The sequence below is a fragment of the Erithacus rubecula genome, assembly GCF_903797595.1.
Source record: "Erithacus rubecula genome assembly, chromosome: 1".
NCBI classification, from domain to species: domain Eukaryota; kingdom Metazoa; phylum Chordata; class Aves; order Passeriformes; family Muscicapidae; genus Erithacus; species Erithacus rubecula.
In genome coordinates, this window is record NC_136658.1 from 14,969,545 (window position 1) to 14,984,955 (window position 15,411).

At 39.0% G+C, this 15,411-nt stretch overlaps 1 protein-coding gene across 3 annotated transcripts in view; it reads right to left on the minus strand.

Moving 5' to 3' along the window:
• Positions 1 to 2,628: 2,628 nt before the first annotated feature.
• MAP3K7CL (MAP3K7 C-terminal like) overlaps positions 2,629 to 15,411 on the minus strand; it is a 32,117-nt gene continuing 19,334 nt past the window's right edge. For 2 of the 3 annotated variants that reach the window (XM_079302715.1, XM_079302717.1), the window contains 2 exons: positions 14,937 to 15,052; positions 4,927 to 5,764 (listed from right to left, as the gene is read on the minus strand). In XM_079302715.1, the coding sequence (XP_079158841.1) occupies positions 5,584 to 5,764; positions 14,937 to 15,052 (297 nt within the window). In that variant the 3' untranslated portion in view covers positions 4,927 to 5,583. Of the gene's footprint in view, positions 5,765 to 14,936; positions 15,053 to 15,411 lie in introns of all 3 variants that reach the window. The other variant, XM_079302716.1, reaches the window with a different exon arrangement.

Here is a 15,411-nt window from a genome sequence, read left to right on the forward strand (position 1 = left end):
GCTCATAAAAGTACCAAACTCTACTTGTGCAGTGAAATCAGCAACAGGCCATTCGTAGGGCTGCAGCTCTTTTAGTACTGAAGTGTTCTGGCTTTGGTGCAGTTTTTATTCTACACAGGCTATTTATCAAGGTTTTATTTATCTTTAATGCAAATACAGCAGCTGGAATAGAATTGGGCTCAATGACCCTTATGGGACCCTCCCAACTCAAGATTTTCTATGATTCCATGATTAGCAGAATACTCATATCCTGATACTGGTTATTCCTCTTTCTGTAGAAGAACCATCTGCAATGCTCTGATATCTGTATCACATCATAACTCTGTTAATTCTATACAGAGTTGACAGAAACATAACCTCAATGAAGTAAATATTCCAGTACAAAATTTTAGTATAAACTAGGCTTGGAAAAGCATTGGGACACATCCAAACAAAAGCTCCTTAATGCTGAGCTAAGGACAGCAGCCTGTGCATTCTACTGGTGCAAGCCATAAGCAGCCAGAAAACAAGCACTTAAGGCAACAGCTCACTCACCAGTTCCTCTTCCTAGCTGTACCTACTTCCTTTCCATCACTCACAGTTCTCTTATCACTTAACTCATTCTAAGCACCCAGAGCACAGTTTGGCATCTGTCTGCATATTTGTGACATCAGCACACACATCCTCATTTCATTTCCCTAATTCCTGTATTAAAATTTAGTATAAGATTCAGAAGAATAACTAAATCCACAGACTACCTACTCCCATATTTCCTAACCAGTTCAAGGAAACCAAGCATGTCTCACAGCAGGCACCTGCAGGCTGGTAGAATTCCTTGCTGCCACATACCAGCACTGAACCACAAAGCATCATACATAGCATTTGGAAACCACCTTGGGCACATGGTGATCATCAGACCATGTCATAAGATCGTCAGACAATTGGATCTGAGCTCTAGGCTGATGCTGCTTACTCAGGGGTGATGGATTGTGGTCAGGGGGGTTACAGGAACTGAGGTTTAGAAGGGGGAACTGATAATTGGTGTGTAGGAAAGCAGAGTGACTCATGCTAAATCTTGTGCTTTCTACAGAATAAACCATGCAGTGGAGGAAGCCTGGGTTGAGGATAACAGTGATTTGTGAATGGTTGTCATCTTTCATTCATACAGGTATGAGTAACACATGACATTACTTCTTAGGAACACTGGCACTGTCCCCAGCAAGGTAGATTTTTCATTCTTATAAAATAATCTACTTTGAATTTAAAGTGTCAGCCTCATAGTTTTGGTGTGCATGTGAAAGACCATCTTGATAATTCCCAGTTTAACATCCCAAAACCAAATGATTCAGTGAAGGAAATGGTGAGGTTGAGGTTGCCCCTCCAACTCTGCTTTGCTACCTTCCCTCCTTCCATGAAATGCAGTCATGCATGGTGTCTGGTCTTGTCCCAGAGAAATACTTCAAGATGGACAACAGAGCCCATCTTTTTGGTATTGTTCAGCCTTAGTCTTTCATCACTGCACACCTTCCAGGCCTGTCACAAGGACAGTTAATAGTTTCATCGTGGGTTTTTCAAGGATATGTATCCCCATATCATCCCTGCATGTGCATGCCACGACATTCCACCAGGAGGGAGAAGACCCTCAGAGCTGTGGGTGCACAGGTATGACTCTGGAAGTATGAGGATGGGAAAGAAATGTCATGGCAGCCCACAGGTTTTGTGAACTCTCCTCATAATCCTGCTGGACAGGGCCAGTGCTCTTCCTGTTACATCACTGCCTGGATCAAACTTCCTTTCCCTGCAGGTTCTTCCACCATTGCACATCTTGTACCCCCCACAGACAGAGAAGCAAGACTCCTCCAGGCATATGTGTCCTGGTCCTTTAGACACTTCCACTTTGTGTGTTGATCAAGAAAAGTATTTTAGGTAGGGAAGAGCATCAAGTGGGTTCATGATTGTTACTGGCTCATTTCTGTAAGGTGTCCTGTAACTGGAGATGAAGCAGCAAAGGGTCAAGTGGAAGAGCTCCCCAACCACACAACCCAAAGGAAGGCTGAGATCACCTCTCTGTCCCCACTCCTAACACTGTGTAATCCTCACAAAGGCCTGGATGGCAATAAAACCCCTGGTGGAAGGTGACACACTTCCAAAGATCATTAATTCACAAAACCAGACAGAATACAGGTAGTCCTGGAAAGGGAAACATTTTCTTAAAAAAAAAGAATTCAATTGAACTCACACTCACTCAAGCTCCTTGTCTTCCAGACTTTCTGAGTGTCACGTCACCCTTGGCTCAGGCTGTTTCAAGACTGCATGAGTCATATCCTTGCTGACTGGAAGCCTTAAATTGAGTTTGTTCAGCATTCTTGACGATGGAAGGAAGTTAGCAATGATAGAAAATGGAAAGCACAGGTCTTGTTTTCATTTTAAACCCATGTATTTCACTGTGCCTTAAGTGGTTCTGAAGCAAATGCATTTACCATGGTAGTGGCATGCTTATTTTCGCTAACCTGAATAACCTGTATAACAGCAAGAAATACACTTTGTCTGTTATACAACTGTATTTCTCACAGGTTGTAGTCACATGTTACAGAATTGAGCCTTTTATTGCTACTTGAATTCAAAAACTGGTCTCTAAGTTCTTGGGTAGAAATAGAAATACAATGTAAAACCACCTTTGAAATAATTGTATAAAACTTGTTTTTATAGTGTGATACATACAACAGGACCAAACATGCAGACCACTTCAACCAGGACACAAACCGTATTGTCTATGTGGAAATTACAGGACTGGTTTAATAAATGCTGTATTAAAAAGCTTAATTTCAGTTACTTAGTCAGCAGAGCTCCACTGTATTTAGAGAAAAACTCTGACAAAATTGCAGACTTACTGAATGTGAAAATATTTCTTACTATTATGCTCTTGATAGAGAGATGGGTGGCAGATACAGCAGTTACCTCTCAGGAGGTTGTTCCAGCTACTTTTACTCTTTTTTGAACCTGGATTATTTTTGGTGTTATGTTGACTATGCTATATTTTAACTTGCCTATGAATATTTTTGGAAAATTCCATTTCCCTACCTTCCTGCCTTTGAATCCCACTTCCCCAAATATTTTTTTATTTTAAAAATAGTTTTCAAGAGACACTTTCATTTTTGTTCCTTGGTACTTCTATATCAGCTTTCCTCATTTGTATTGCCATACAATTTCTCTGAGTCCCTGCTCTCAGGCACATGAGCATGCATGTAGGCAAATATGTTCATACAAGGCTGTTTTTTAACTTTCACCATAACTGAAAGCAGGAGGAAAATTTGATTGCACATAGTTACAGTCCAAGTTGAATATAGATCTTTGACTTAAATTAGTTTGGGATGGTTTAAGAATTTCATATTTATCCAGGCTGGTAGGCTGGACCACACCAAAAAAATTGGTGTCTGCACATCTGTAAAATATTTCTTGAATTCTTCTACACTGGTCAGTACCTACAGGTTAGGAAAAACATATTCCCTGACTATTCTTAAAGTACTGATTGTCACAAATGAGGCCCAGCTTTCCTTCTCCACCTGCCTGTGGCTCTGCCTCAGGTTTTTCTCCCAGAATATGGTCTGTTATTTTTCTGATATCTAAAGCATAGTGACTGCACTTCAATAGAAAATTTCAAGGGTGAACACAGTTATTTGTAAGTAAAGGTCTGCTGTCTGATCCCTTTGCATCCAAAGCCAGTCTGTCAATAAACTAATTTTATGTACTTTATATGGTTTTCAATGAATTCACTGAAATAATCTGACTGGATGATGTTTTCAAGTATAGATGGGAAAACGTTTTACTAAAATGACAGATTATTTTAAAAAGAGAATTCTCTTGTCAAAACACATAAACACAGGCAAAAAAAAGTACATTCTAGCTTCTGTGGTGTTTTGATTTCTCTTCAAGTTATGTTTCCAATCAGTGCAAAACTCAAACAAGACTTTTCCAGCACTTCCATGCCCAGTATTCCAAGTGATTTTTATTAGCTATGGATTTTTTCCTCCTCAACTTCCACAAGGTACAGTGAAAACTGGATTCTCAGATAATAAGAGGAATAAACCCAGCGTTACATTGCTCAAGGAGCATCCCATCAGGAAACCATGGCCCAAGAGTGGTGATTTCCTGGGTAAAGCAGGAAGCAGTGCCAGGTTTGGATGCTGATGCTGCCCTGGTGGCTCAGGAGGAGATGTAGGAACAAGGTTATCCTCTCCTGCTCCCTCTTCACACTCTCCTGCTGCAGTGCCAGCTGCTTGGAGTAACACAAAGCCAGTTTTCACACCTGTGCTGCAGGGAACACTGTAGGCAATCAGCACAGAAAAATTACAGGCAGCTTGTAATTCCTTTGTTGTCCCCTTTGCTGCCAGGAATTGTTCTGATTAACACGAAACTCCATTTTCATGATAGATTAATGATAATAATCAAAGCTAAAGTCCTGGTGCAAATCTTAAGTTCATAGTTTTCAATTTGTAAGACCCATTTCAGTACTAATAACACATTAAGTTGAATTCCCAGCTCATGAGGATGTAACAAGCTTCATCTGTCAAGCAGAGTTTAAAATACAAGGTGATTTGAGAACATTCAGAACATAAAACAACTTTTCTACATCAACTTTCAATGAAAAAAACTGCTGTATGAATAGAAATGGAAGTATAACGAAGAACTTTAAGCTGATCTAAGAAAATACAGGGATAAATAGAGCAAGTAAAACTGACATTTTACTTCCCAGTTATTTGTGTATCACAGAACTCCTGTCCCTACTTACAGCCATTTATGTTTCAAAGTAGACCAGAAAATAAGAACAAAAGATCCTCACAATAATTTTACTGACATAGTCTCAGTTGAAACTATAATGAAACTATGATTCTTACATTAATTTTTCATTTCTTGCATTTCTTGCCAAAAAGTACAGTAAAATGACATGCAAGTAATCTTTACACTTGAGGAAGGAAAGTTTGATCTTATCAGTTTCCTTTTAATTTAATAACTTGCTAATTATCATTGGCAGTGCACCTTTGGGTAAAAAAAGATTTTGCTACTTCAATTTTTAATGTGCAATTTTGCAAATTTCATACAACAGTGTGAAGATGACACGAAGTATAGTTTTTACTAGTGAGGAGATCTGCTTCAAGATAACTTCCAAACACTTCAGGCACGAGGAAAATAATTTAGAAAGAATTCACCAAACTAAAATTAACATACATTTATTCCATATATTAACATTGTCCCTGCCGTATGCGTCAGTATGATCCAAATTTCCAACACAGAGACTATTTATATAATTTTCTAGTGCGTCCATATCTTCTTAAATTGGAAGAAATATGTTTAGAAAAGAAACCTGATCCACTAGAACATATAATGGGGATAGATTAACTTCAATTACATTGCTTGAAATAAAACATCCATTATATAACAGATGAAATATCCATTATATTAAGCTACTGGGATGCAAGCATTAGATCAAATATAGACTTCTACATACTCTGTATCCGTAGTAAAGTGTTGTAACATATTAAACAGATTTTTATTTTAAAATATCTTTCCAGCACAGGACCAAACCTGTATGAAGCCAGCTGGGAGTTATGAGGAGCCCTGTCTTTTTTGGTACTGTATCCTGAGCTTTTCCAGCTGCTCCACGCACTGTGTCTGGGCCAGCTTCAGTGTTCGGTTCTCCTCTGTCAGCTCTGCATATTCCTTAGCCAGCTGAGCAGCATCCATGCTTTCTTTCTCCACTTGTTCCAGTCTGGCAATCAGCTCCTTCCTGAGGATTACGAAAAAAAAAAACCCCAAATATTAAAAATGACAGCAGGCAAAAATTTGTTGTCATTTGTTAGGTCAAAGATGGGCTGTGGGTTGTTAACTTACTTTTTATTACTTGAACCTGTGGGAAACAAGGACCTAGAAAATAAATTTTTTAGAGTCCTGTTTTTCCCCTTTAAAAGACTAAACTTCCAAAATCTTGGACAGGTTTTCTGCTCAGTGACTAAGACTGAAAAATGCCATGTTTATGTGTCTGTATTTGGGACTGTTCAGCAGGAGAAAAGTCTTTAGGGAGATCTTAGAGCCCTTTCCAGTACCTAAAGGGGCTCCAACAGAGCTGGAGAGGGACTCTTGACATAGGTGACAAGACAAAGGGGTGGCTTTAAATTGGAAGAGAGCAGGAAATGTGATATTGGGAAGAAATTCTTCCCTATGAAGGTGGTGAGGCCCTGGCACAGAACCTGTGGCTGCTGCATCCCTGGAATTGTTCAAGGCCAGGTTGGATGGGGCTTGGAGTACCTGGGAGAGTGAAAGGTGTCCCTGTTCATAGTAAGAGGTAGAACTGGATGAGCTTTAAGGTCCCTCCCAAATCCAGACTATTCTACTGATTGTATGATTTTGTGATCTCTAACTTCACTAAGAGTTGAGCACAGAGTTCACGGTGGAGAATCAAGTTCCTGGAAATGACTTGCTAATACTTTGCCAGAAGAATAACAATTTATTTTTTCTCTTGATACCAGAAAGAGAGGGAGGTGTTTTTGTTTGGTTGGTCAGATTTATCAGTAAGTTTTATGAAATCTGACTGGTTTCCTTTTCTCTACTACAAACAAATCCAGTAAGTAGTAGGCACTGAATCTGAATTATATATGTTTCTATAATATGTTTAGGCTCAGACCTTAGCCCTATTATTGCGGAAGAGCACTACAGAGCTGCAAACCTGCCCCCTCCTGGTCCTCTTAAGTACAGACATAAGAGGATTTGAGCTGTGACTGCTTCTGGATGGAGTCACACAGTGCCCTGTATTCCCAGAGCTGGCCAGGAGCAGGAGTTTCCTATATAGTATCAACTGAAATTACCTCAGCACAAGTTAAGATAAAAGAGATCTTAAAACACACTGAAGGCATGAGTAACTCACAGAGTATCTAATTGCTCTCCCCTTAGTCACCCACCAGGCTAGCCTGGCCTCTGGGTTTCTTTTTGGAGTCAAAAATTACAGGAAGTCTCTTCTAAAGAGTTCTTTTGATCATTCTATCACAGAGATTAATTAATCTTTTAACTGTTCATGGCCCTGTGACTTTATTTCTCAGTCATGTCAAAACAATGCTTGTAGATCATCCGTGGGAAGTTGTTAATGCTTTCATAGAGGTTAGATTTCACTGCAGTCCTTAAAGGAGCCACTTGTCAGGCTAGACCAGTGCTTTCAGACAGGAAATTCCTACAGATTGGGAATTCTATTCCCACAGGTCAGAGTATTCATGAAAAGATAACATTACTGTGTTTGCTGATCACTTATGTTACTTTAGCTGAAAAGCTACCACTTAGAGCAGCAAAATGGTAAATCTGGACTTTGAAAAACACTTCTGTGTAGCCTTCTTTTAGATCAATTTAACCTTCTTCTGTCTTTACTCCAGCTTTCAGTGATAGCAGAGTTTGCCCATGGTTTAGCTGACTATTTACAGTCACAGTTATAGCAGTTCAAGGAGTCACAATCTAGAAGAGATCCCTGGTACAGTCATTTCTACCAGCTGTGTTTCCCATAGGTAAAAAATAAAAGGAAAAATTAAAAAAAAAGAGAGAGAGAGAAGAGTTAGCAGCTGTTATAGAATTTTAAAATTAGCCACAGAGGCAGCACATAGGCATCCTCCTATATGATGTCTTTGGTTTTTTTGTTATTTTTTTTAGTCTTCCTGGACTTCCTCTGGAAGACTTTTATCTCTGGAGACCAAATGAGAACTTTTGCAATATTTCTTTGCAATTATTCTATGGGGCAGTGTTGGACTGAAAGGCTAAATTAAGCTCTTTCAAATTACAGACTCTTAAATCAGAAGTGTCCAAACGAATTCAGAATCATTCTTCCTCACTTTTTTTACACTCATGAACTTCCTAAAAGGGAGATGAAGTGAACACAGTACTAGGTAATCAGCAGGTAAATCTTTTCTGGGGAACTTTCAGAACTTGAAAAGGAATGGTCCTGACTGTCCTGGACTTGAGCCAGGAGAGGCACAGACAGACAACATGCAAACTCAGACAGCTCTAGTATTGAAGGCCAGTCCTGATTTGATGGCATTCTGTGCAGGCATGGCTTTCATGACACTCTCCAGTAATATTCAAGCAGCACAGATAACTTCCCTCCCCAGGATTTAGCTTTGCTAAATGCACTAAAATCTATAAACACATTAAAATCACAATATATTCATTGTTGTAGTCCACACTCTTGGACTTCCCTCACAGAAAGCAGCTTCCTTGCACTGAGGTAGTAAAATTGCCCACTTCTGAGTCAGCACAACCTACTTAGTCCCTTCCCATCAGGATCAGCACCTGTTTACGGGATAGGGTGACGTGTCAGCCTAATACTGTCAGCCTGCCACAGATCTAAAATTAGAGAACCAGGGAATTGCTAAATGTTATGAATGGTGTAGTTTACGGAGCTCACAAAAGGATGAGGACAGTAACTAACATTTACATCTGATCTAATCCAAGATTTGAACTTATCTTTCAGAGGTTAAAGAACACCATACTAAGCTCTTGCACCATCTAGACTTTGTTGTGGATGCTTAATAAATAGATGTATCACTGTGTAATCTGTGTTCTCTGTTAATGGTTACCCCAAGTTTAAACATTAACAGTATTGATAAGGTATTTTCTAAACTAGTGCTGAGGTACTCAAAGCTTTGAGATAATCTGTAACATGCACTTGAAGTGTCCTTTTTTGGGGAGGGTTTTGGGAGGCAACATTAGTGATTTGCATCATGAACTAATAAACCACAAACAGGAGAAAAACACAGCATGGTTTTAGGGAAATTAATTATCTTGTTCTGGCCTTAATGATTAAACAGAGCTCCTCAACACTCATATTCACAAGGAATAAATACAAAGAAAGGTGACAGACTAAGCAGATAAAGCTGTCTGGAGATAAGTGTATTTAGAGATGGACTAGGCACAAAGAAAACAGTTTCCAGAATACAAAGAATCAGATTTGCCTTTCCTCCATTCTGAACAAGGTATTCAGGGTCATGCATCTGTGACAGTTCAGTATCTTCAACCACTGGTTGTACTGATGGCCATAAGGTAATTTTCTCTTCCCACATTTGGCATGGTTTTCCCATCAGGGGGAATTATGTGACCCTGTAAGGTAACTGCTGTCTGAGGAGACTGCCCTTGCATGTTCAAAGTCTACTAGCTAATTTAAAAACAACACAATTAAAGACATTAAAGTCTCCTTTCATGTAAATGAAAGTGTCTTATATGCTAACACATAAAAGGTCATAGAATGACAGAATAGTTTGAGTTGGAAAGGACCTTCCAAAGGCAAGGACACTTCCTCTAGAAGAGGAGGTCTCTCTTTGTATTAGAAAAGCTGTAATTTAATTTCTAGTATTTTTCAAGTAACACATATTTTCCATACATGTGAGATGATGAATAAACAGGTCTAGAATGAGAAAATTATTAAGCTAAAACATTGCCTTTAAGGTTTGCACCAATCTTTTTCTGAAGCAACTTTAAGTCTGAAAACTACTTGTCTTCATGGTGTTGGGAAAGACACTCAGGAAACAGTGTACCTGGAGAAATCCTTTGGACTAAAAAGCATAAAAACATTTCTGTGGTCATGAGAGCAAGCTAAAACACATGAAAGACTCCCACAAAATTAAGCAGACATCTCCACTGCTTGTCATTTGCCAAAAGGGTCCCTGGGATTCTGGATTTTATCATCAATAGTGTGTCCAGCAGGACCAGGGCAGTGACTATTCCCCTGCTGGGCTCTGCTGAGGCCACACCTCGAGTCCTGAGTCCAGTTCTGGGCTCCCACTACCAGAGAGACATTGAGGGGCTGGATTGTGTCCAGAGAAGGGAATGGAGCTGGAGAAGGATCTGGAACACCACAGCAGCTGAAGGAGCTGAACTGGCTCAGACTGGAGAAAAGGAGGCTCAGGGGAGACCTTTTCACTCTCCACAACTCCCTGACAGGAGGGTGCAGCCAGGTGAGGATTGGGCTCTGCTCCCAGGGAACAAGGGACAGGTGAGAGAAAATGGACTACAGTTGAGCCAGGGGAGGTTCAGATTAGATATCAGGAAAAACTTTTTAATTGAAAGGTTTGTCAAGCACTGGAATGGGCTGCCCAGGGAAGTGGTTGAGTCACCATCCCTGGAGGTGTTAAAAACATGTGGAGGTGCCACTTGAGGACACAGTTTAATGGTGAACAGGGAGGTGGTGCTGGGTTGGTGGTTGGACATGATAATCCTAAAGGTCTTTCCCAGTCTTAACAATTCTATGATTCTATGTCTATGCTAATGTGTAGAAGAAGGAAAAGGAATCATATCCACGGCCAAGAAAGTGAGTGATCCTAAACAAGGTGGTGATCGAATTATATTTTCTGTAGAGTTATATTAGAATTGTCTGGGGGAGGAAAAAGAGATAACCATCCAGAGCTAAGAATATAAGATACAGCTAGCAACCATGGCAACTCTAATATTTAACTACATAATCCAGGGTCATTATCTAGTAATAGCAATATAACAAGTGCTCAAAATAACCAGCCATCTCATCCCTTTCACCCAAAGTTAGATACCCAAAACCATCTGCTATGGAAATACGTGTGTGTTTCTGGAACATAAATTAAATTACATTCTGTGCCCTAAATGTGGTGTGTTCTTGCTTCCACACCCTTTTCTTTATTTTCAATCATGTCTCCCATTCCAGAGTGGTTTTTTCCCTTGTAATACATATTGCTGGCATAAATGTGAAGAGTTTGAGTGAAGACAGCAAACAAAGCTATGATTAAATTAGCAAAAAAATCTTCCCAATATTCTTTCAAATTCTTGCTTCCTTTTTTGTTCTTGAGTACCTTCTTTTCCCATCCTTATTTGCTTTGTCCTTTGATTTTCCCTTTTTTGAAATTGCAACCCCTTTTTGTCTCTCACATTTCCCATTTTCCTGTGAAATACTTGTCATCTTCTCTCCCACTGCTAGCCTAATACATTCTCTTGCTATCTATATTGCACAAAAGAAAAAAACTAAGTAAGCTTTGTTCTTGCCTTGATGGAAAGAAATTCCTGTCATTTTGCTTCACTGACTTTTTACTTTGCCCATACTCGATGCTCACATTACATGTCAAGCTAAGTAGAAGTAAAAGCCTTTGAAAAGTTGTAAAAGAATGTTTTTCACTTTTGTTAAAACAATGTTTTACAACATTCTATTTCTTATAAAATAATATAAAAATATACCTGCATATATTATTTTATGTATGAAAGATTACACTGTACTTTGGAGGTTGGAACAAAAATTGTTTCAAGTAGAATTAACTTATTTTTTTTTTTCCCCTAAAAACCTCTAAATACCTATACAGATATTTATGTCAGGTTAACAATATTTTTTCCTCCTAGTCAACAAATAAAAATATTTGCTGAATCTATTTTCTGCTTTTTTTCTGTCAGTCATAACCTTCAGCATTCTGTGTGTACTGTCAGCAGGCATCAAGGTACAGAAACTGGCAGGTGAGACTTGTCATTGGAATGACACAGGTGGAAAGAAGTTGGGAGCACTGGCAAGGGTACCATCCAACAGCACTTGTATTGCCTTTGGTAAAAATGTACACTGAAAACCACTATAAAAGCTGTTTGCTCCCATTACAAGGGATGCAACTTGATCATTATCTATTTTATCAAAATAATATTTAAGAGAAATAGACAATAGATAGCAGGTGTAGTAGACAATTGGGAATCTTCGTTTCTATACGTGCAAATTCAAATATAGAAGAAGACAACCAAAGCAGGGGCAAATTTTTTGAAAACTGCAAACTCCATGTTTTCAATTTGATCGTAATTGGTTTTGAGGCTAAAAGCTTGTGCATCTCATCAGACTTTTTACACAAGTCAAAGCATTCTTCCCTTTTAAAAATGGAATACTCAATACTTTCAGTGATGGGGCAGCCAGGGCTGTCTGGGCAACCATTTACAGTGCCCCAACATCCTCACAGGGAAGAATTTCTTCTCAATAATATGCAATCCAAACCTACTCTCTTTAAGTTTAAAACCATTCTGCCTTGTCCTGTCTCTACATGCCCTTGTATATAAATAGTCTCTCTCCATCTTTCTTGCAGGCTCCTTTCAGGTAGACAAAGGCCACAATTATAAGGTGCATATGTAAGTATATACATATATAAGAATATACACATGCATATATATAGATACATGTATGTACACACTCAATGCAAATCATGCATGCCACCCCAGCCATTATAATCCACTCCTTATTCAAAACATGATAGCCCCTTAACTACTTTTAACTCTTTTACTGTAAGTGCTGAGAATGTTTTTAGATATCAATCAGTGAACATGCCTCTTACTTCTTGCTCACTCCTTTTCCTCCACTCTTATACTCTCTTTCTATCTAGAAAATTAAGGCTATCATGTTCAGTTTTGTTTGCTTATATATGTGTTAAGTTACATGAGACCTAATGACTTTCTAATCCACCTTTCAATTTCAACTGAACTTCATGTGGTAAAGAGGTCCCAGTTAGTTTCTGGAGGGTTTAATAAAAACAGATTGCTACAGAAAGGAAAGATATGCAATGGGGGAAGGCAGTCTCATGAGAACTGCTCCAAAAGACTACAAAATTCATAATCTACCTGGAGGAAATAGTAATAAACAGTCCACATCTGGAGAAAAAATATCTTCAGTTGGCATTTGCAGCTTTTTAAACCTCAAAATCAGGCAACCACGGTGCATCAGTTTGTAGGAAATTAAACATCTTTGATCCCAGTGCTATTGGACCATGTTTTCAGATTAAGACACATGGGAGGTGTGAGAGGTGCTGCCCTGATATTTGTCCTGTTTAGGCATTTCACAGCATGTGAACAAAGGATTGCAAATATATAAATAGAAAGTGCATATGTATCTCAATAATACAATTCAATTTGTTGGCTTAAACAACCACTCCTAACATATGTTTACTGGGGCATGGAATCCCCAGAACAGGTTCAGCTAAGATAGCAGTGGTGGAAGCTTCCTGGCATTGTTCCACTGTTGACATCCACTGGTGGAATGAAGGAAAATGCCAGCCTGAAGCCCTTTAATTCATCCAGGATAAGCACCACTGAGAGGCTGATCTCTGGACTCAGAGGTTGATTGGGACAGTTGTGAGTTCAGGTAAACAAATTTGTGCATCTACCTGCTGTTGTCAAGAAACAAACCATTTCTAATTTAGCTAATACCATAGACTTACAGATAAAAAAATTGCATTCAAACAGCAACTTTTTTTTATTCCAGAAAGTGCAAAAGTATACACGAATGTCTCATTTTCATGGGCTCCAAGCATTCTCCATAAATAGGCATAAATGATTAAGGGTTGTGCCAATAATAATAATAATAATGGATTTTTATTAGTTGACTCTAAAACCCAAATGATTGGAGGCTACCTATGGTGTTTATACAACTAAAGTCAAGAACTTAAACAATTATTTCATATTTTGTATTGTGCTTGGATTTTCAGAGAAGACAAAGACACATGGTTTCCACTGACTTGATTGCTAAATACATATATAAGCAGCTTATATCTTCCAATCTTTTTAAAACTACCAACTGCTTTTGATTGACCAAGTTCAATTAATGGTGAATCAAATGCAAATGCTGCAAACATTAATGCAAATGCAAAATGCATTTTCCCATGACATTGGACATATTTTTAGCTTTTGTTCCAGTCTGTCAGCATCTGAGTTCCACACAGATCCTCAGTGAAAGGGAATTTGGAATGGGAAACTTCAACTAGCTTTGACACCTAAGGTAAAAAGTAACTATATTGTGCCCATATCCATGAACCTGGATAAAAACAACTCACTTTCTTACCCAACATAATGTGGATTTCAGGGAGTTCTTAGGCTGTCTTGTAAGACTACAGGATTTCAACAGTTTCCCTGTTTGCATTGCTTCTGCAGTTGAAGATTCCCATGGATGCAAACTTGGCTGAACTGCAAGGTCAGCTGGACAGAGATTTCACTACTCACCTTCTCCCCTCTCCCTGAATTTCTTTTTCAGGGTCTTGTGGAAAGGGACCAACAGCCACAGAGTGCACTTTTCCATTTAACAGTTAAGCAAAAATGATAGAGCTATGAGCATAGGCCATAGACAAGTAAAAAAGTCTCCAGTTTATTCACTTTGTGTATGAACATCTGAAATGCCAATGAACCAGTGTACACAAAAAAAAGCATCTCATAGAAACATGTTTACTAATATTGTCAAGTATTCTAAGCCTAAATGAGAATCCATTTTGTTCTTCATTAAAGTGTGCAACGTTTATTGAAAAACTAAAATTGAAAAGGAACCTGTACCAGCTGAACTGGATTGTTATGTGACCTGGAGACTGTCAGTGAAGGTTTTAAGGGACATCCACAAAGCTGAGGGCCCAAAACTGTGACAGCCCTCAGTGGCCTCAGTTGATCCTACAGAGCAATGGCCAACTTGTGCTCTACTGTGACCATCAGGCAGAGGCATGAATTCACAGGATAATAGAATGGCTTGGGTTGGAAGGGACCACAAAGATAACCCAGTTCCAACCCTGTGCCCCAGGCAGGGACACCTTCCACTAGACCAGGTTGCTCCAAGCCCCATCCAGCCTGGCCTTGGGCATTTCCAGGGATGGGGCAGCCACAGCTGCTCTGGGCACCTGTGCCAGGGCCTCACCACCATCACAGGGAAGAATTTCTTCCCAATATCCCATCTTCAGTTTGAAGCCATTCCACTTGTCTTGTCACTCCAGGCCCTTATAAATAGTCTCTCTCCATCTTTCTTGCAGGCTTCCTCCAGATATTGGAAGGCCACAGTTATAATATATGTATAAATAAGTATACACATATATAAGTGCATATGTATATAAGGTCAGAAAATACAATGTTAAAACTTCATGTTTCAAACAGGGTTTTACAAGGAGAATATTAAATCCTTTGGGAAGGTTACTCACTTTCTTTCTTCCAGCAGAGCAATTTCTTTCTTGACTTCATGGTACTCTTCTGCTATTTTGCAGTGCTGTTTATACACCTGCATAGATTCCTTAGAGTCATGACAAGGAGGCAGAGGCTTTAAGAAAAAAAAGAAGAAGAAATAAACCCACTGTTTTTTTGAATGAAATATTAGTTAAGACTCCACATATTTTGAAAGATATAATATTTATCTAAATACCTGTGAGAATATCTAAAGATTTTTTTTTTCCTTAACTGCAGTATATGGCCAACTATTCCTAGGGATGGTCTCTCATGGAAGGAAAAAACCAAAACAGTTCCCTGCCTAAGAATATGTGTGAAGCTCCAAACATATGTGTAAAACTGCAAACATTGTGAGAATTTTCAGAACTCTTCTTGTCATCTTTGCAAAATATCTCTGAAGATTTTTCAAAGAAGGATTTCTCCCTCTCCTCCCTCTCTTTCAGCTAGAGTGAT